General features: G+C 51.8%; 6 protein-coding genes across 6 annotated transcripts; 2 read left to right on the plus strand and 4 right to left on the minus strand.

Annotated features, from left to right (window-relative positions):
* Positions 1 to 923: 923 nt before the first annotated feature.
* Positions 924 to 3,434, minus strand: V8C40DRAFT_255424 (cytochrome P450). The gene is made up of 2 exons (XM_083218048.1): positions 2,676 to 3,434; positions 924 to 2,613 (listed from the first exon to the last, which is right to left on the minus strand). Exons 1-2 carry the CDS (start codon positions 2,948 to 2,950, stop codon positions 1,239 to 1,241), a joined length of 1,650 nt encoding a protein of 549 aa, XP_083068981.1. The 5' UTR covers positions 2,951 to 3,434; the 3' UTR covers positions 924 to 1,238.
* Positions 3,435 to 4,768: 1,334 nt separating this feature from the next.
* Positions 4,769 to 6,593, minus strand: V8C40DRAFT_277410 (RING finger protein; the record flags this gene model as incomplete). The annotated part of the gene is made up of 4 exons (XM_083220959.1): positions 4,769 to 5,309; positions 5,436 to 5,676; positions 5,733 to 6,062; positions 6,173 to 6,593. 4 exons carry the CDS (start codon positions 6,591 to 6,593, stop codon positions 4,769 to 4,771), a joined length of 1,533 nt encoding a protein of 510 aa, XP_083068982.1.
* A 1,244-nt stretch (positions 6,594 to 7,837) lies between these two features.
* Positions 7,838 to 8,265, plus strand: V8C40DRAFT_269880 (uncharacterized protein; the record flags this gene model as incomplete). Its single annotated transcript, XM_083220137.1, has 2 exons — positions 7,838 to 8,065; positions 8,122 to 8,265. The coding sequence occupies 2 exons, from the start codon at positions 7,838 to 7,840 to the stop codon at positions 8,263 to 8,265; spliced, it is 372 nt and encodes a 123-aa protein (XP_083068983.1).
* A 3,100-nt stretch (positions 8,266 to 11,365) lies between these two features.
* On the minus strand, positions 11,366 to 15,021 carry V8C40DRAFT_109272 (anaphase promoting complex subunit 2). The gene has a single exon (XM_083210763.1). It carries the CDS (start codon positions 14,661 to 14,663, stop codon positions 11,940 to 11,942), a length of 2,724 nt encoding a protein of 907 aa, XP_083068984.1. The 5' UTR covers positions 14,664 to 15,021; the 3' UTR covers positions 11,366 to 11,939.
* On the minus strand, positions 14,958 to 15,915 carry V8C40DRAFT_109283 (uncharacterized protein). Its single transcript, XM_083210764.1, has 2 exons — positions 15,397 to 15,915; positions 14,958 to 15,313 (listed from the first exon to the last, which is right to left on the minus strand). Exons 1-2 carry the CDS (start codon positions 15,794 to 15,796, stop codon positions 15,252 to 15,254), a joined length of 462 nt encoding a protein of 153 aa, XP_083068985.1. The 5' UTR covers positions 15,797 to 15,915; the 3' UTR covers positions 14,958 to 15,251.
* A 2,406-nt stretch (positions 15,916 to 18,321) lies between these two features.
* Positions 18,322 to 18,840, plus strand: V8C40DRAFT_255437 (uncharacterized protein). The gene is made up of 2 exons (XM_083218049.1): positions 18,322 to 18,575; positions 18,642 to 18,840. The coding sequence occupies exons 1-2, from the start codon at positions 18,534 to 18,536 to the stop codon at positions 18,801 to 18,803; spliced, it is 204 nt and encodes a 67-aa protein (XP_083068986.1). The 5' UTR covers positions 18,322 to 18,533; the 3' UTR covers positions 18,804 to 18,840.
* Positions 18,841 to 19,469: the final 629 nt, after the last annotated feature.

Below are 19,469 nucleotides of genomic sequence, written 5' to 3' on the forward strand. Positions count from 1 at the left end.
CCCAAAACAGGGTGACAAAAAAAGGGCGACAAGCATCGGGAGGTGCACACGGACGCGCGCCGACTGACTTACCCTGCAGGGCACGGCCATGTCATCGTGGCCCAAATAAGTGATAATAATCGACGTTTTGATGGAAGCGCTTGTCTGAGCTTGTCTCCAGCAGCATTACATGGGTATCATGCCATTTTCGTTAAGCTAGGCTCCGTCTTACCTATCACCCATCATCGCGAGACCTTGTCTCAGGCCAAAACGAAGCCAGACGTGCAACCGAGGTGCGAGGACTTACAGCGGAACCCACTCACACTCTCACAACTCATTCGCTTACAACGCAAGAGCCCAGAAACACACACACGCCTGTAGTTGGGAAATGATGACGCCTTTTCTTCATGTATGCATGCCTGAGCATCGAGGCCAAATTCACCATGACGGACACCCGCGTGTCTTGCAATATGCACGCCATCAAGATCTTCCTAACCTAAGGTAGGAAGATGTCGATCCTCGAAATGGTACAAAGAGAGGACATGTCTTCTTATCATTCTCACAGTACCTTACGGAGGAATCGGTAAAACTGATCGGGAGGGCCTGATAAGATACTACTAACTATTTGAGTCTCAGCAATGTAAATCTACATCACCATCTAATCAGATGAGATAAGATTAATTGTTAGACAGATAGTGTTTCGCTGGGCGCTTTATGCTCCACGGGAGGCTTTGTGAAGCTATTAGCTACATGTGCTCCGTACCTTGATGTGGCTACCATATGGTTTTTATATTTGTGGACTGTGGCTGGCCATCAAATCATTTAATTCAGGGTCCAAAACTCTATGGCAACGACTCCTCTTGAGTGAATACTCATATTTCATGATTACTCAAAGTGGCGTTGAGATGACGACTCAATTCTATCGTTAACGAATCAATTGAATAGCTCAAGCAGATTATTTCAAGTTTTAAAAGTATGAAGTCCACCAACTGGAAAGCCTAACCACCCAACAGAGTGAAGAATTTCATAATCCGTCTACTAAACACCTATATAAAGGGCTGCTGCTCCCCCCCTTGACTTCAATCTTACACCCCCATTACCAAGAATGAGTCTTCTTCCATTTCACAACTTGGTGTCGATTCCTCCTCTTGCAAAGACTATGTTCCAATGTCAATCCCAAACGCTCATTAGTCCCAGCTCTTATATATAACCCATCTCTTTTCACAAAATGTCGTTCCTTCCCCCACTCTTCAAGTTTCTCAGTATCCAGGCACCACCTTAGCCTTCACATACAACCCATTCGCCGGCTTCGCCGTCACTCCGCCCCTAATATCAATCTTATCCAAATCCATCTCCTCTTTATTCACCAGCTCAAATTCAAATCTACCAATCCAAGCCGCCAACAAACACGCAAACTCCCCCTTGGCGAACCCCATGCCAATACAACTACGCGGTCCATGTAGAAACGACAGGAACGCATAATTACTCTCAGCTCCACCGCTCGCAGCTCTCTTGTTGCTCTCGTCAGAAACTCCCTCGGCGGAAATCCACCGTTCCGGGTTAAACTCAGAAGCATCTGAGCCCCAGAGCTTTGGGTCAACATTAACAGCAAAGGGAGAGATGGTGAGCCGAGTGCCCTTCTTGACGGGCACGCCCTGGATGGTAGTATCGTGAGTAGCCTCGCGAATAGTCATGGGAACAGGGCTGAAGAATCGTAACGACTCATTGCACACCGCGTTGAGGTACGGCATGTGATCAATGTCCAGGCTCGTAATCTTGGCGTTGACATCGTCCGTAGAAGGCAGCTTCTCGCGAATCTCGTTGCGCAGCCGCGTCTGCATCTTGGGCGAGCGGGCGAGCTCATAGATGGCCCACGTCAGCGCCGTCGATGTCGTCTCATGACCGGCGGCCAGGAACGTCATGAGCTGATCAACTAGGTTTTCATCGGTGAATTGCCCGCTCTCAATCGCCACGGAGAGAATGTCCACATCCGTGCGCCCCTTGTGGGCCATCATCTTTTCCCTCTTCTCTCGGATGAGATCCCGGCACACAGACTTGATCTTTTGGGCCGCCCCATCGATAGCCCTATTTCGCTCCAGAGGTAGTCGTTGAAGCAACCATGTGGGCACCAGAGTCGCCAGGAACACCAAGAACTTCGCCGGTGGCCTAGGCTTGAACAGAAACTTGTACGTCTGCACAATGTCGCTGTTGTCATCCTGGATTGCGTGAAAGTCTCTCCCGAGGCCGGCGACGCCAATGATGTCGAGGGTGACTCTGGACGCCCACTCGCCGGCCTCGAACTCTGCCTCTCCGAGCTTGCCGCATTCAGTAGTCATGGCCTGGACCACCTCCCGCGCCTTGTCCCAGAAGACGGGATACAGATCTTTAATGTGTCGAAACGCAAAGGCCGGCATCAAGTTGCGACGCTGGCGCTTGTGCTCGTCTCCCTCGGCCAACAGCACGCCGTAGCCCAGAACGCGGCCGAGCATGGACCTGACATTCTCCGGCTTCTGAAAAGCGTAATTATTTGTTACGAGTACCTCGGCCAAGGCCTTCGGAGAGGTGATGAGTAGACGCTCGCGGTTGAGGAGCCAGTAGTACCGGATGAGTCCGTCGTTGGGGATATTCAATGCCCTTGTTTGGCCAAGTCAGCCATCATCAATCGCTAAGCAGTATGGAGTACACATGAAACCTACCACTCTCTAAACAACACCGCAGGCTTAGCGGCCAAGATCTTCTTTCCGTGGCCCAACAGCCAGTGGCCGCCGGACGCCGTGGGCAGATGCCGCAGCGGCGAGAACCAAAAGGGATACACAAACAGCGACCAGATGCCGTGATACACAAACACTTGCGCCAGCAGCAGGACCGCCGCAGCCTGGACAAACGACGCCCGAGACCACGCATCCTCGCCCAAATACGTCCATCCCGCGCCGCCGAGGAGAGCCGTCGCCAGCATCAGCTTGAGCGCCATGGCTTCAGAGGCTCGGTCGCGCCCTGTTTATGTGTGTGTGTGTGTTGTCTGTTGGGACGCCAGTCGATCGTTGGAAGTTGGTGCCACGGCACCTAAAAGGAAAATGGGTGTCGTCACTGTATGTACCAAGGCTTTATAGAAACCAAGATAGAGTCGCAACCGCAAACGCGGGGAAGACTCTAGAAAAAGAGGCAAATAAAGAGTTTGACGGAAATAACAACGAGAGGGATACGAGAGAGATGCGTTCTAGAATGGTTTTTAAAGTTCAAACCACAATCCAGTAGATCAGATTACCGTATTCAGCCCCATCCACCGATAATTCCGTGATTGATAGAGGTTTCTCAATTTCCCCTGTGTTGCCGATACAATAAAATGGTTTTGGGACCCTTTTTCCTATCTTTAAAATGTAGATAGAGTCTTAGAGTTTAAATGTGGGAAGAATAAGGAATAAATGTCAAACGAAATAAAACTATAAGTAAAGAAAAGGGGAATCCAAAAATAACGACTACTATTTACATTGATTCCATTAAAGACCCCTCCTCTCACTCGCTCTCAATTAGCCCAGGCAGGAAAACGACTGCCACGAATGCCGTTCCCCAGCCCCAACGGAGTTCGCATCCCAAAATGTTGAAACTCATCCTTCCACCCCAACTAATAGCGACTTAGCCGGGAACCGCTTTTTCACGACCGGGATTCTACGCAGTCCGCGCGTCCGGGTTTCTTGCCCGGAAGACTTACTACATTTATGCGACACAAGCGAGGAGCGTATTGTCGTATCAGGAGTAAGCTAAAGTAATGCTGATGGGTAGAACTTGTTTGACCAAGAAGCTCGTAGTCTCGGTTCGTTCTCTGTACAAGACCGACATACATAGCTAGTAATACTACAAGGGGTGAGAGCTCTCCACATCGGGCATTAAACTCCCTGCTGATTGTGGCTTGCTATCGCAGATAAGATGAACTCTCTCACTTATCCTGCTAGCTAGATAATACTCCAAAAAAATAAGAGGAGGAAAATGATGAAAAGCTGACGTCGGGTCTTGATGAGCGGATAACAGGCTTCAATTTGCAATAAACACCCCTACCCTAAGCTTCATGTGCAATGCCACCGTGGCGTTCTCAAGTCTTAACCATCCTGCCGTCGGTCGCAGTTGTCCCATCGAACGGCATTCAGCAAGAGTTGGTGGTCCTCCGGCTCCGCTTCCCCCTCTGTGCTGTAGAAACTTTAGTTGTTCTAATAAGCAGCCGCCAAACAACAGCTCAGCTCAGCTCAGCTCGAATCAGAATGCCAGACTCGTCTGCGCTAAGGCGGGGGATGCCCAAATAGGCAACACTGAATGTTAAATTGCGCCCTCAGTCTCCATACTAGCGCTATCTTTTCTGTCGGTCTTGTGAATGAGCATGGTGATTCTCACGTTTGCTCTAGTAAGGCATAAAGACTATGGTGCAGAGTTAAATAATTCAACAAGGATTTCCCAAAAGGAATACAGCAGGACGTTGATACGCGCCTTGTCTCATTCGCTAGAATTCACTCGCTATGCTCACTTACTCCTCACTAACCTACACGCCTAAACTCCATATACAAAAGTTATATCCTCCTCTATGTACAATCGACACAGCTCACACTCGTATGCAGTAAACGCTTAACACCGGTATCGAAACAAAGTCAAAGCCCCAGGGATAAGAGCGAGCGATAAGAAACAAACGATAAATCCAGGGAAAGAAAAGAAGGAGAGCGCTGTGACCAATGGACACAAGGTTATCTCATCAAGTTGGGAGCCAACCAGCGCTCTCAATCGTGCCGACTCCTCATCCATCTTCTCACCATGGTCGGATCCTGTTCTGTACTGTGGACGCCACCGAAGTATTTGTTGGCTGAGTTTGGGCATCTGCCGTGTTTTCACCATTGTCAGTGGGCATCGTCGAACTTGATGAGGCCGAGTCATCTGGTTGTTGGGCCTGTAAAGGTGAAAGAGTTGGCTCCAATAGATCACTGTCTGCATTGGCTGTCACCGCCCAAGCATTACCACGTGATGGTCGATACCTCCGATGCCGAGGAACTTCCCTCTCCTGGCTCATAGGAGGATGTGCGCCTCGTTGTTGGGGCGCTCGAGGCAGCCACTGGGAATTTCTTGCGTTATCTCTTTGGGCATTCCGAATCGGAGAGGTTGCAGTCGTTGCAGTCGTTGCAGTCGTTGCCCTCGACGAGGCCGATGACGCAGTTTCGCCGTCATAAGAAGATGAATCTGAGTCCCCAGTGGCATGAAACGGACGCCTTTCCATAGCAAGCTCTTGACTTCCACCAAGCCCCTCAGCAGATACAAGGTTGGACATGAGCCTCAGATACATCTCTTCCGTTGCTCTACAGTATACGATTAGCCGACGTTCTGTTCATATAAGAGAGAGTGTGTGTGTGCGAGCTCAATGAGAAAAAAAGGGGGGCAGGGGCGGGGGCGTAGGGGACTGGAAGGACAAATGGACGGCTAACCCAGGAGGAAGCTGATGACGAGCAGTCATCATAGCCGTAAAAAACTGATTTACGACGCGCTCCGAATGCTTGGGCGGCAGCTCTAGCTTGTCACGACAGTATGGACAGCTATCGGAATCCTCAAACCACCTTGCGAGGCAGTGGTTCCCAAAGACGTGTTTGCATTTTGGCAGCCGCAGAGGTTCCTCGTTAATTCCCTCGGGAGTTTTTGCGCCGTAGTCATTGTAGCAAATAACACAAGCTATACGCCAAATTAGCTCTCCATCTGCTGAGATCACAGGAGTCTGCAGTGCATACTTCTCTCATTCTCTGGCAATTCTTGAATCTCAACTTTCTGCAAAAGAGAACGCGAAGATTTCACTGTCATCTTTTCCGCCAAGGTATGAACTCTCTGCTCAGTCGTGGCCCCGTTGGCAGTTCCCGCAGCGCCCTGCAACTGGTTTATTACTCGGTCTCGGTCCAATCTAGAGCCACTGGCATCATGTGTCCCGTTCTCCTCTATATCCCTATTCATATCTGCAGCTGTCGAACGGCTATTTACAGACCGGCGTGCCCTAGAATGGCCCGATCTGCGATGCGTGTGTGGTGCGGGCCCAGAAGGGTCGATATAATAGGGCGGAGGGCCATCTGTACGTTGGTTAATATACTAGTAAAGAAAGGCAAATATGTCATAGATTTGTTGAGAACTTTCCAGAGAAAAGGAAAAATGGAAGAAACTTAGAATACGAGCCACTTACGGAGGGAGGGGGGAGCGCGCGAGACTCGTGGAGGGATTCCGGACACAGAGTGAAAGTTGGACCGGCGGGCCGGTGGTAGAGGAGTGGGACTGGTCTGCAGAGGCGTGGATAAGGATCCAGGAAATTGGTTCATGGGAGGGACTGGATGATGTGGTGTATAGACCATATGTGGCTGTACATCTGATTCCAGGGCTACGCCACTCTGCCCCTGACCCAGCTCATTTTCCAACGTCTGCCTGGGATACAAGCTGGGTTGGGCATATTGCATAGCAAGAGGGTTTGGTGGAACAGGAGGCGGAATCGGCATCGGCGAGAAACCCTCAGACCATGGTCGAGGATGTGTCATCGACATAGGATGAGAGTACGACTGATAGGATCGAGGCGCTGTACCGGGCACCGGAAGCCCGCCAGGCGGGCCCATTTGAAGTTGTGAGTCGAAGCCCACGGCGAACGGTCTGTGCATCCCGTACATATGGGGGACCGGAGCCTGGTTTGGTGTCCATGGTGGATGTACTGGTGGATGATGATGACCAAGCTCGCGTCTCCATTCAGGTGCTGTCCCATAAAGATACTGATCAGGATGAGGTGTCGGCGCAAAGGTATGAGGTTCCATTGGTTCAACCACAAGCTGTATCCAGCTTGGGGCCAACCTGTAGCTTTCAGGATCGGCAGGGGGTGGGTAGGTCAAGCTCATCCAGCTATCGACTCTCAGAGACCCTGAGCTCTCTGTTGGAGGTAGAGTATAGATATTGGTCAAGACGATTCAAGTTCCTGATATCCAGAAAAAGCAATAACACTGACGGTAGAGACGGAGGTTGTTTGAAGAAGTGGACCCAGTAACGGTAAAGGTATATCCAAGGTATAATTTCGCTGCAAGTGGACTTGTCCAAAGTAAGGTTAGATATATGGCGTATACGAAGAGAATTCGTTCGTATATAAGTTTGTAAGTATGAAAAGTATGTCCGGGATCTTTACCGCGGTGGTCTCTCAGCCAGAGGGACGGATCCAGGGTCTGTGTTTAGAACGGCGGATTGAGAATCTCATGAATATTTCTTGAAGAAGACGGAAATAAAGACCCATCCAAGCTCAGGCAAGATCTCCCGGATAGACACTTGGGAAGTCTTGATACGAGACAAAGCAAGGGTTTTTTAATGCTTTTTTTCTTTTTTGGGAAGGAGGACAGAACGCAGAAAATTGATAACGCAGAAAATCAATGAAGACGTTATAAGTGTCCTAAAGAGGAAGATTCCAGGATATATATATGCCTAGAGAATATGGAAATCTTCTCGCGAATATGCGTAATCAAGATATCAGAGTCCTTGAACAAAGCATATTTAGTAAAAATTTTCTCACGGAGCTCTGGAAACTTGAGATAGAGGCGTATTAGAAAAGGTTTTTACTTCGGCCTCATGATAATTTCCTTTGGGTTTGTGAGGTATGTTGACTTCCGCAGTTCCGGGTCCAATGTATAAGTACCTGGGCGGAAGGTTCTCAAGTATGGCTTATTGAGAATGCGCTTGTTTCGGCAAGCCACGGAGTGGATCCGGTTGGGCTTTGCACCTCCACAGAGCGTGGGCGGAAGAGGACGGGATGTTCTGTCAACCAGGAACTCGCAGCCTGGCTTTTTCTAACTTCTGGATGAAACGCCAGACGCGGCAAGTATAGATGGCTATGCTGATGGAAGAGTATGACGAATGTTGGGCACCTGCGAAAACGAACACGAAAGCGCCCTTGAATGTGCCGAGCGTTGAGGTCAAGGGCGAGTGCGAGGGCGAGAGCGTCGGCGAGAGAAGGTGCAAGGGAGCTGGAGGCGAAGCGGAGGCGAAGCGGAGGGAGGAGCGCCCGCGGAAGAGCAGGAGCAGAAGGAGGAAGGAGGAGAGCCAGAAGCCGGGAGTAAGAGCTGGAGCTGGAGAAAGAGCAGGAGCGTATAAGCTAGGGCAAGAGCACAGGCAAGAAAGAGGACAGGCACAGATGCAGGCCTGAGAATGAGCAAGAGCGAAAGCTGGGAGCAGCAACAGCAGCAGGATCGAGAGCAAGAACAAGAGCGGGAGCAAGAGCAAGAATGGAAGCAATGGCAAGAGCAGGAGAGATGAGCTGAGCTGAGCCGAGCCGAGCTGAGCCGGGCAGGTTGGGAAAGAAAAAAGAAGAAAGGAAAAAGAGAAGGGAGGAAAAGGAAGAGAAGAGGAGACACAGATGGAAGATGGAGCTGCAACTGGAGCTGGAAATGGAGCTGGGCAGCACGCGTGATGACAAGGAAAAGATGGGAAGTCTAAAAGGCGCCCAGTCATGAATCGCATTGGTATGGCATGGTAAGGTATGGTAAGGTATGGTAAGGCATGGTATGGCATGGCATGGGCACTTGCGTCAAGGTCATCACCACCTTGGAGCTACCCAGTCCAGTCAGGCCGTCCCTGTTGGCCCTGCATCTGCCTCAGGGCGCCAGTCCGGCTCCAGTCAGGCAAAAGCAGCACAGCGCAGTGCAGCGGCCAAATCAAATCAGCGGCAAAAGGCGTCGGATGAGCCGCTTCTGCTGGGCGAGTCACGGCTTCGGCAGCCCGCAAAGCGAGTACAAGTCGCCCGCCATAGCCGTTTTAACCACCGACCGCTGCTCTATTTTGGCTCTGGCTCAGCTCTGACCTGGATGGCCGTCTCTGTCTCTTCTGTCATTGTTGACCGACCGACCTGACAAGAATTAAAATTCGAGCTACCCAGTTACCGTGTCGTCGCACTGACCCGCACTGTGGCGCTAGGAGACACCCGACCTCACTCCTCACCTCCGTCATGGATCAGTTGGGTTGCAAATACGCAGTGCGAGCCGGTGTTTGCAAAAAGCCTTGGACGACAAATACGGCCATTTGCATGCAGCAACCTTTGGCGCGGGGCGCAGAAATGCACAGCCTGTGGACCTCAGTCATGCCAGCCGGCCATGGGGAAGAGGCAAAACCAAAAGACCAGCCAGCTCTGATTTGAAACCACCTAGCCCGATGCAAGAGCCAAATGGCAATGGAACTTGGGCTTCTCACCTGATAAGCTGCATTTTATTGCCTGACGCCCAAGCCGTGGAGCCAGCCTCCAATCTCTGGCAGCAAACTCCAGAAAAAAAAACGACCCAAGCAGGCTTCCCTGCATTTACCGAGCGAGCGAGCACAAGAAAACCAAGAAAACCAAGAAACCGGCAGCAGCCAGGGCGTGGCCATCACATGAGTCGTCTCTGCCCGAGCGGCCTGCGGGAAATGAAATGGCGCCAGCCAGACGTCAATCAGCTCCAAACAATCAAAGACCCCGTCAGCTATGGGCCTCGTGATTGGGATTCCAATATTGCGTGTCGCACCGTGCTCACGCCTCTTGCTTCCGTGTGGCAGCCAGTCGGGTTCAAGCTCAGGCCAGGTCGTCGCTTTTGCTGTGAGACGAACTAGATTAGCAGCGACGCCGCTGTGACGGATCAATTCTTCCCTCTCATCTACCTTGCTCTGGCCGCTTTGGAGAATCAGCAGCACCGCCTTATTCAACCACACCGGCGCTTTTTACACAGTCACTTCACACGGCCCTTACGTATTACATATGCGTATGTAGGCCGTGCTGTCCGTCGGAGCCCACGCATCGGGCCAGTGCCGGAGGACTTGTCCGTGCCTCCGGAGACCTTCCCGATCCGGCCATGTTGCAGCATTTATATCTTCTCCTTCAAAGGTCTCCATGTGAAAACCGCAGTACATACGGAATATTTGACGCTCCCTTTGCTGCGTCTTCGCTTCTCACGCAGCCTCCTGTAGGCCTTTGGTTTATCTGCTTGTTCTCTCCCAAGCATCCGCACTACTGTCCATGCAGCCGCTGGGGGGTCTCCATCATGGCTGTGAGGGGTAAGATGCTGTAGGGATGCTTTGTGATGAAATAAGGAGGGGCGACGCTATGGTTTTGTGGCGAGGCAGTCTTAAGCATTCAAAATCCAGCCCCCTCGCTGGCTAGTACGGCCAAGGAGTGAGGAGCTTTCTCTCGCCTAATGCACTGGAATCTTTTTTTTTTTTTTTTTTTTCCCTCGATCATTACTCGACCTGGCGTATGCGCAAACAAACCACCGAAAACGGCGCCTTTCGGGCCTTGCAACCTTGGTCCATGCTACTTCATACAACTCTAAAGTCCGAAAAACATTCCTCTCGGGCTTTTAGTACCGTCGTCTCTTTTCGCATCAGCCGCATGGAACAACAGCAGCCCAACAGGCCGAGACTAAAGCACAGCAGTGGCGTGCTAATTATCCCACTCCGTCGTGTCCATCAATGGCCCATTCGACTTTCATATTTGCTTCTTATGCGGCCAGCCGTCTGACCTGTCGCCTACTCTATATGGTGCATGTGCAAAGTACCTCGCTTGGCTCTGCTCTTCTTGGTTCCATGCCGGCGTGTCTCAACTTTTTGAGTGTCCTGCGGAGCAAATGCTACTTCCACCACTGCTACTTGTACCACTGCCCAGCCATTCAGCCAAACCTGACTTGCTCCGTACATGGGAGGGATAGGACAAGAAAAAAAAGGCCCTCTGGCCGTCCTGTTGATCGACTTCCCTTTTCTCTCTCGGCTGCGTTTCTATCCGGGCCCTGTCTTTGTCCAACCCCGAAACTGGAAACTTGAATCACAAGATCCCCGCCGCCGGCCGCACTGTTCTTTGGCCAAGCGGCTGCTGCGGTAATATCTGTTTTTTTTTATCCCTCTCCAAAGCAATCCTTGCAGCGAGATTTTCCACACATAGATAACACAACAGTCGTCATCCATTCCCTCCGGGTTAACTTTTTGAAACTTCGTCTCGTTGAGCTCATAACTGCGCAGGTTTATCCGGCACCGCCATATACTTTATCTAGTAGGAGCTACCGGCCCAGAGTCGTATTCAAAAAAGGACAAGCAGATCTCAGCTAGAATGCCTAGCCAACACTTCTCCAATATCTGTGGGCTATTGAAAAGCCTCTTTAGCGAAAAAGGCTCACGCCGTTTGTTGCTCTTGTGAGGCCGGTTCGATTTACTAATTCCTGGCGCTAACATGTATTTTTTTAACTGAAAAGCCAGCCCAACATGCCTCAAAAACAAAGAATGTACACGTTGGGTTTGAATTTGGGATTGCCAGTGCTGCACACCCTCGTCATATCCCAATGGATCCGGCTCTGCGACGTAATACTCTGTACTCTATTTAACTCTATTCTGAATCAGGTCACTCTCCGAAACTCACAATCCACTCCACGTCGTTGCCTCGTATTAATCAACACCCACGAGTCGACAGGGCAACTAATTATATGGCAGGGCGGACTCCTTTAGTTTTGCTTTTTTTTTTTATTATTCAACCCTTGACAGGTGTCCAAAGTTTGTCGCGGAAAAACAGTGACATCTTCTGACGCAGACGACCTTGATCGCCCATCGTCCGGCTGCGTCTGACCGAAGCGCCGACCCAAGACTTAACCGAATCCCGCCGCCACCTCTCATGTTGCAGCATGACTGCAGCTAGTCTCAGTCCCTCCCTTCAACAGACGTCTGGGCTCCCTTGGCTCGATTTGCAGGAATCGATTGTCGGCCAATCTGCTTCCGCCCAAAAATACCTAGGCAAGCACGTACACTGGACACGTGTTTCATGTGTTCTCGTTTATCGAGAAGATCCGGATTTCTGAGACTGTTGTTGGTCATGGCGCCTGAGAGTTTGAGAGTCTGTCATGAACGTGCGGCAACATTCATCGTCAAAGTAGGGTGTCATTGGGCCCTTTTTTCCCATCAAGCTGAAGCGAAGCTGAGGACGATCACTTCTTTGGTAGTCGATACTTCCCCCCCACAAGCTCCAGATCGCCCTCTGTAATTTTTTCGCCGAGGAATTCCTGTAGTTCCTCATTACTCCAGGGGCACCCGTCGGAGAGGAGCATCTTCATCATCATGGCAATCTGCCCAAGGGGCATCGCCGGGCTTGAATTGGTCAGCATGCCGACGATGAATTGCCAGTACACGGTCCTCTGTTCCTTTTCCTTTGCACTCATGCTCTTTGCCTTCTTTGGTGAGGGTTGATCGTTTTCCATATCGCCGCCCGCTCCAATTTCGTCCTCCACCATGTCCTTGTCTCCCGTTTCGCTATCAAGCGTCTCTAGCACCACGTACGTCTTGTTGCCGATGTCGCTCAAAACTCGCTGAGATACCCAGAATTTAAGGGCGCTCTCTAAAAGGTCCTCGTCAATCATGAGCTTCTCCCATATCTCGTTAAAGGTTCTCTGAGCCGGACCAGATGACCCTGATCCGTCATCGTCACGGTGAAATTCGTAAATCACTGCCGCCTCATACGTTTTGCAGTCCAATTCAATAGAGCGATCATCGAGGTCCAGCCTGACTGTTGCTGATCCCAAGTGGTCCAGCCAATTGAGTTTCCGTGAAGACTTGAGCTGCTCGAAGCCAGCTTCGTATTTCTTTTGAACTTGTGCTACCGGTAAAGGCACAGTAAATGGATCTTTTGGCAGACTCGGCCAGAACAGACGCGACAGAATCTTGGAATGATATGAGAGCGAATGTGGTTCCAGTGCGCCATCGCTTCTCAAGTTCCGACGAAGGACTGAATCCACGCGTTTGGAGTCTACAATGTCTCGTATCATGACATCGCAGTTTTGTAAAGCTGCTTCTCCAAATCGCTTCTTCAACAGACCGAGAACCTTAATCTCCTGCTTGAAGCTGGTTTGCTTGGAAAGCAGTCGTTCTGCAACAATGACTTGGAACTCCTTGATGAAGACGTCTTGTAAGCCAAGAGCACTTATCAGTGTGCCTATGATGTCCTCATTCTTAGGCCGCTTGTAGTTGACACCCGCGTCCACGGGGTCTGGAACCCAGCTCATGTCGTTCCAGCCAAGATCCTCATCGTCAGCGCGCCCTTGATGCTGCTGTGACGTTTCGTTGAGAATAACTGCAAGCTCCACCAGCTTCCCCTGGTTCTCCTCGGCATGTGCAGTATTCGGGTTGGCCAACAAGCCTGTGACGACGATGCGAATGGCATCATCCCTGTTCCACAAACATAATTTCAGCGCCGGCACAACTCTGTCGAGCAAGACTTTGGAGTGGTCCAGAGCGTGGAATGTTCGAATCATGGAAATGTAGGTCTGCAAAATGTCAAGTGTGGAGCGGCCGGGATGTAACAGCCTGGCTTGGAGGGTGGCCGAGAAGGCATCTGTGAGCTGAAGGCGACGCTGGGGCGTAGTCACGGAAGACGCCAAGTCATCGAGGCCTCCTTTGCTGTCTGGCCAGTGTAGGACAATATCAAAGAGCTCGTGCATCCGCAGTGTCGCAAGCCGTCCAGTGGCTACGTCTCTCCAACGCTCTACGTCGTTCCAGGCCACTTGGCCACCAAGGCGGTGGAGGACTTCCACTGCCAGCCGAGCATAGCGCTTCTCAACCCAGTCGCACAAGTGATTCAAGCAGACAGGCCCTGTTGGCACTCGAGTATTGCGTCGACCACTGGATACCTTCCACACTCTGGTATAGGAATCTTTGATAAAGTCTTGCATGCAGGCATCCATCATCTCAGCAAACAAGACTTGAAACTTGTCGCCTCCCAACCCAACCTGGTGCAGGGATTCGAGGAGGCTGAGAAGTTCACCGCGTGCCTTGGGGACTTCGGCTTCTCGGCTCCATCCCGGTCCCAGGCCATTGTCTCGACTACTAGAACCCAGTATTATCCGCAGACTATGATGCAAAACACTACGGAGAACAGATATTAACTCCGGAGTCCATGAATTACCAACAATAGCGTGCATGTCTCTCCTGAACTTGGTCATGGCTGCTTCTGCGGGTGCGTCATCGCGGAAGCCTCGAACAACGAGCATCAGCCCGTACAGGTACTGTCTGTGGGCAGCTTCCAGGGTGCGTATGATGCTGCGAAGAACCTGAGAGTGGCTCTGCTGATGGCTGGAGGTACATGCGGCAAGCAAAGGGAGCACATGGTGGAGGAAGTGCTGACGGACTTGTTGAGAGTGCCACAGCAAGATGTCCTCAGTGTGAGCAGCTTGCGGAACGGTAGCAGCAGGATCCAAGACAAGGGTTAGAGAATCGTAAAATGTCACATCGAGATCCTGGGATTCGGGCACCAGAGCACCAAAGGAATCTTCGACGGCCACAGAGGTAGGGAGTTGAATGCGTGAGGTGACTACATGCCAGGCACGATCCCACCGCAGCTGATCGCTGACAACAGTGGACGACGATTGCTGGGTAGAAGTAGAATGGTTGCCACGCGTCCGTCGGCCAGTCACAGCCGCAGAACCGTGGACACTGCTTCCGCTGTGGCTGGCAGCGTGTCTCTTGGGACGCGATGATGATGATGACGAGGACGATGGCACTGGCACTGGTGCATCCTGGCTCCGGATTGGCTCACCGGCCTCACCGATGGCAGCAGCTAGAGAAACCGGCTGCAAGGCATCGGGCGGGAAGACGGAGCGAAACACATGTTGTTTGCGGGTGCGTACTCTGGCGGCGGTGGTGGCCATTGTTGACACCATCAGGGCCAGGCACCGTCTCCGGCTTGTTTACTGTGCTCTTTTCGCGGCCTGGAACTTGCGGGCGGAATTAGCAGACGAGGCTCAGATGTGCCACCAAAACCTTGCGAGCCATTGCCCAGGTCAAGCAAAGGACTTTGGTATGCTGGCACAAAAGCAGGCTGTGATAGGCCGTGCTTGGCCGAGAGGCGAGGCTGCTCGTCGCGGTCGTAAATAGGCGAGTGGGGTGGAAGAAGCAAAGAAAGAAGAAGCAATCAGGGCTAGAAAGAATCGGGTGCCGTTGCGGGGGGGTGTGACTCAAGCCCCGTGGTTGGCTGGACCAGTACTAAAAGATACAGGACATCAGAGGTACCTTTTTCCTCGTCTGGACGTGCGGAGGGACAAGTCCGGAGTTCGGACAACAATGTAACGCAGATGTACTGGGCAGAACGGCTCAGATACGAGCAGCAGAAATTGAACCTTGCCCAAAATATGACAAGAAAAGAGAGGCTCGGCTAAAATCAGGCCATTTTGGCAAGGGACCTGACCTAGCTTTTTGTTCGGGGGGCTTGACGGAGCTTGACGGAGCTTGACGGAGCCTCAGGCAGCGGCTCAGGCCCAGTCCCGCTGCAGTAAGCGACATACAGCGCTTAAGTGCGCTAAGCGACGCGCCCCTAGACGCAATAGATTAGCGGTGCGTCTTCCCTGCCACCCCCCAAAAAGCGAGAACGAGAGGGGACTTAGGTCAGCCACCTACGGGTACTAAGCGGTGCGTTTGTACGTCTTGGGCATGCCGAGCTTGCTCGTGTTACTCTGGGCAGTGGAGAGAAACGAGGATACGGAGACAATTCGGGAGAAGAGGAGGATAAAGAAGGGCAGAGAGTTGAACAAGGGGAGAGAGTACTAGGTAACCACTGACAATGCCGAGGATAGGTAGGAAAGTGGCGGAGAAAAAAACAAAGGAAGAAAAGAGGAAAAGGACAAGGGGCAAGGAGCAAGGGGCAAGGGAGGAAAATAAAAAAAGAAAAAAGAAAAAAATAAATACATGCAAATAAATAAAACCAGGTAGAGAGAGTAAGAGAAAGAAAATAAGCTGCTGCCAAGCCAACGGATGCAGTCTTTACAAAATCTACGCCGATTGAGTTACAGGTATGCATTATCGCAAATCCTTGCCCCTTCGCCGATTTACCCACCTGGCTCTATCTGGGTCACGATGCTTGGCCACAGGCTTACCCATGAAGACGCATCGCACATGTCTCCTTACTAGTGCGCAGTATCCCCTTCCGAGGGGAAGAGATGGCTGGGCTGGCAACTGGAGATTGGCCGCCCAACGCGCAGCAGATACGGCAATTCTCATTCCTGTAAGCCGATGAATAGGAGAGAGATAGGCCCGTTATGGGAGAAGCGACGGGTGGAAATATGCATCTCCCAAATACCACGTATGAGTACTTTGCATACCTAGGTAGTCTTCTAAGCGTCAGAAAGCAAATGAAAGGAGGGGAGGTCGCTGCAGGTTTACTGCTGCAAACAAGAAACAAGGCAATGAGGAAAAAGAAAAGAAAAGAGCCTCGAGGCACTATTGTGTTGATACTATTTGCAGCAATTATGCTGTGTACCAATGCGAGATATGCGAGAGGGAGCTCGTGTCTTTCTCCTCACGCTAGCAGCAACATACACACAGGATACTTTGCACATGTCGGGACGCCGACCCTTACCACATCCGCTTTTCGGGACAGTCTCGGGACACTTTCGGCCGGAGACGAGAGCGCACTCGGGGCCGGGAGTGGTCCATAGCGAGCTTCCTGGTGGCCAGTGGATACCCCTGTTCCAAGCCTCAGTGACTAGCGACTTGGGAGTTGATTACCCTGTGCAAGCGGAACAGCGGTAGCACTGAACTGGCCCAAAAGTGCCTCCGAAACCCATGACGGCTGTTGTGTAGGCAAGCAGGGATCATCTATCCCGCGTGAGTGTGCAAAGTACTTGGTGCTAGCACATCCCTATCTCACGGCTCGCGGCTCGTGGTTCGTGGTTCGCGCTCCAAGTGTGAAGCCACCAACAGCTGCCCCAGTCGCGCGACAGGCCAGCGACAGCCGTAGTGCCTGATTCTGCATCCCCGGCAGGGTCGACTCGAGTGGTAGGGGGGCCCAGCCCACCATCAAACAGCTTGACCCAAAGTTGCAGTATCCATGTATCCTAGGAGAAGAGCTCGAACCCTGGAGGCGCTAGGTAAATTTTAATGTTGCGCTCGGATGCCTGTTTGCTGGCCTTGATTGCGGGACCAGTGGCGGTTTTCCGTAAGCACTCTCATCTGGCATTCGCTCCTCGCGTCTTTTTGTCTCCGGCGAGCTCTAAGTAGACCTAGTGCCATTCTATGCTGATTCGAATGGAATAGCTGTTTTTTGCTTTTCATTCGGTACGGAGTACTTGCTGGGGTTGGCATTGCTCAAGTTGCCTTTGACTTGTGTTAGTGTACAGTACAAAGCAAGCACAAGTAACGTGCAAGTAAGCCACACGTTCACCTGCAACGTCTGGCCCCGCCCATGAATCAACGGCCCCCAAATGCCTAGAAAAGACTCATCGAGGCCTGTCCTGTCTTCACGGGCAAAGGGAGGGGCAAGCTGGGCGAGGTAGTCGCCGTTCAACAGGCATGAATGATTGCCTGAGCAGCTAGAGCGTACATGATGCCCAAATAATATGCGGTTAGCTTTGCAGTATGCTTTTGTTCAAACAAAGGGAAGAGGAGGGGTGTAAGGGTGGGGGGATATTGGAAAAGAAAGAAGGGGGCAAACCGTCGAAATTACTGCATTCGAGCAGCCATGGTGCCAAGGGCTGGCGGGAAGGGGAGTGGCTGTCCAACATCCCAGTAACTGCTTTTCACATACAGCACAGTACGAATTGCTCGTATGGATCGTATAGCGAGATGCCAGAGAAAACCAGACGCCTCTAATCTGTCTACCAAGGTTCCTAGGACTTTGCAATTCTTCTAGTATCGCTACTGTCGCTACTGTCGCTACCTGGTAGCTAGGTCAGTGTCGATATTGCTCTAGCATCTCACCTCCAAGGACTAAGTGATTTTCATACCTGATAGGGACATGGGATGCGACATGGCCACTCCCTAATATCACTGGAGCTTCTCTCATCCGGCATCGCTCGCAGCCGGCGTCGTTGCTTTTTCCCTTTCACTGTTCTCGGCACATCTGACGCAGGGCCTGCTCATCAAGCAAGCAACCATGCACCTTGCTCTGGTTAGAAGGGTTGGAGGGTTGGAGAAGACCAGCGATTTGGAATGCGGATCAGCCTGTCCCGTCCATCGGCCCACCCTGCCGTCTGCTGAGTCCGTACTCGAAGGTGAGGAAATCCTGAAAGCTCGCACAGGCAAAGGTACTGGTCTGGTAGAGCGGCACGGGAGCTCATGGGCGATCGACCCTTGTCCTGCGCGATAACTTGCCAACACTGTACAAGCGCAGTACCTTTACGCTCGGTCGCGAAGAAGCGAGCAAGGGGAGCGTATTCTGTATTCTGGCCTGGGAGTGGACTGTGGAGCCCTACAGGGCTGTGGTGCGGAGTAGCATCGTTCATTCACTTATGCGGGATTCAGGTGGGTACAGCGATATGCAACCGCATATGCACCTCGAGGGGCGTGGCTCTTCATCAAGAGCACATGCCCTGCCCCACTACAAGGATGCCTTTCTGCACTTCTCGGGCACCTGCCGCTCGACACCCCCCTCCCACATTCTCTTGTTTCTCAAGGGCCCTTTTTTTACGTTCTTATTTCCATCGCCAACTTGACTGACTGACACCCCTACCGAACTTTTATTACCCTCTAGGCAGGTTCACTGCGACTTTGTGCTGTCCGGTCCGTGTGGGTGCATCATCTATTGACTCGTCTCAAGAATGAGTTTTCCTTTTTCGAGGAAATCGTCATCTTCGGCATGGCTAGGCCCCGGCCCCTTATTAACAAGTCCCCCCTCTCAAAGCAAATCACAGAACACACAGACATACCAAGGTAGATGGGATGCCGCTTCAACGTCCAATCATCCAATCACCCAGAGGAGAAATACCAAGGTTCTTCCACTTGCCTCTTCGCGCATTCAGCCCCCGACTCGCTGCTTTCGACGGGACTTAGAGCTCAGGCATGCCAGGGTTCGCTATCTCATCTTGTGACTGTGATGGGTGCACGCAACGCACCGAAACGTCTCTGCCGGGCCGTCTAGGACGTTTCATATTACGTCCGCGTACAGAATATGCAGTGCACTGTCACTGCTTCTTATTTCCAATGTTCTTTTTTGGAAGGCCAAGCAACGGCTGAGGTATCCCAGCATTCCATACAGATTACGGGAGCCCTGCCTGCCAACCACGAGGCACCTACTCCGTAGTAGGTACGACAACGCAGTGCTCGCTCAAATGCCGTGGCCCCACGCGACGTTGCTGGCATTTGTTATTCGCCAGTGCCAGACGATTCATCCTAGACTGCGATGCACGGGGTCGAAGCCATCAATGCGATACATTTTTATTTAGAAACACAGCGCCAGGAAAGAAGCCAGAAACGAAGCCAACAACTTTCAGAGCCATCTATTTACAACGCGGCTGTGCCACAACTCTCTAGCAAAGCTAAACTCGAGTCTGCCCTGTGGGCTCTAGCCTGCCGGACGGCTGTCGATCACTGGCCCTATCGTATAACCGTGCCACTCGACCGCCTCCGAGGATTTTGACCAGTGAGATTGCCCACGCCTCCAAGCCCGTTCCCGTCCGGCCCCTTGTCATCTTGCTAGGCGGGTACGTGCTTGTGAGTAGCAAACTGGCGTTAGCCTCAGGTACAAAGGTACCGCG

Source organism: Trichoderma camerunense (assembly GCF_050948025.1).
Source record: "Trichoderma camerunense strain CBS 138272 chromosome Unknown V8C40scaffold_20, whole genome shotgun sequence".
In the NCBI taxonomy this organism is placed as follows: Eukaryota; Fungi; Ascomycota; class Sordariomycetes; order Hypocreales; family Hypocreaceae; genus Trichoderma; species Trichoderma camerunense.

Excerpts from the sequence above, each read along its gene's own strand:
- V8C40DRAFT_255424 (XM_083218048.1), bottom strand. The coding sequence starts at position 2,950 with ATGGCGCTCAAGCTGATGCTGGCGACGGCTCTCCTCGGCGGCGCGGGA. Across the intron at positions 2,614-2,675 it reads GCGGTGTTGTTTAGAGAGTG|GGCATTGAATATCCCCAACG; the intron begins GTAGGTTTCATG and ends TGGCCAAACAAG.
- V8C40DRAFT_109272 (XM_083210763.1), bottom strand. The coding sequence starts at position 14,663 with ATGGTGTCAACAATGGCCACCACCGCCGCCAGAGTACGCACCCGCAAA.
- V8C40DRAFT_109283 (XM_083210764.1), bottom strand. The coding sequence starts at position 15,796 with ATGCATACCTGTAACTCAATCGGCGTAGATTTTGTAAAGACTGCATCC. Across the intron at positions 15,314-15,396 it reads AAACGCACCGCTTAGTACCC|GGGCGCGTCGCTTAGCGCAC; the intron begins GTAGGTGGCTGA and ends TATTGCGTCTAG.
- V8C40DRAFT_255437 (XM_083218049.1), top strand. The coding sequence starts at position 18,534 with ATGAGTTTTCCTTTTTCGAGGAAATCGTCATCTTCGGCATGG. Across the intron at positions 18,576-18,641 it reads AATCGTCATCTTCGGCATGG|CAAGGTAGATGGGATGCCGC; the intron begins CTAGGCCCCGGC and ends ACACAGACATAC.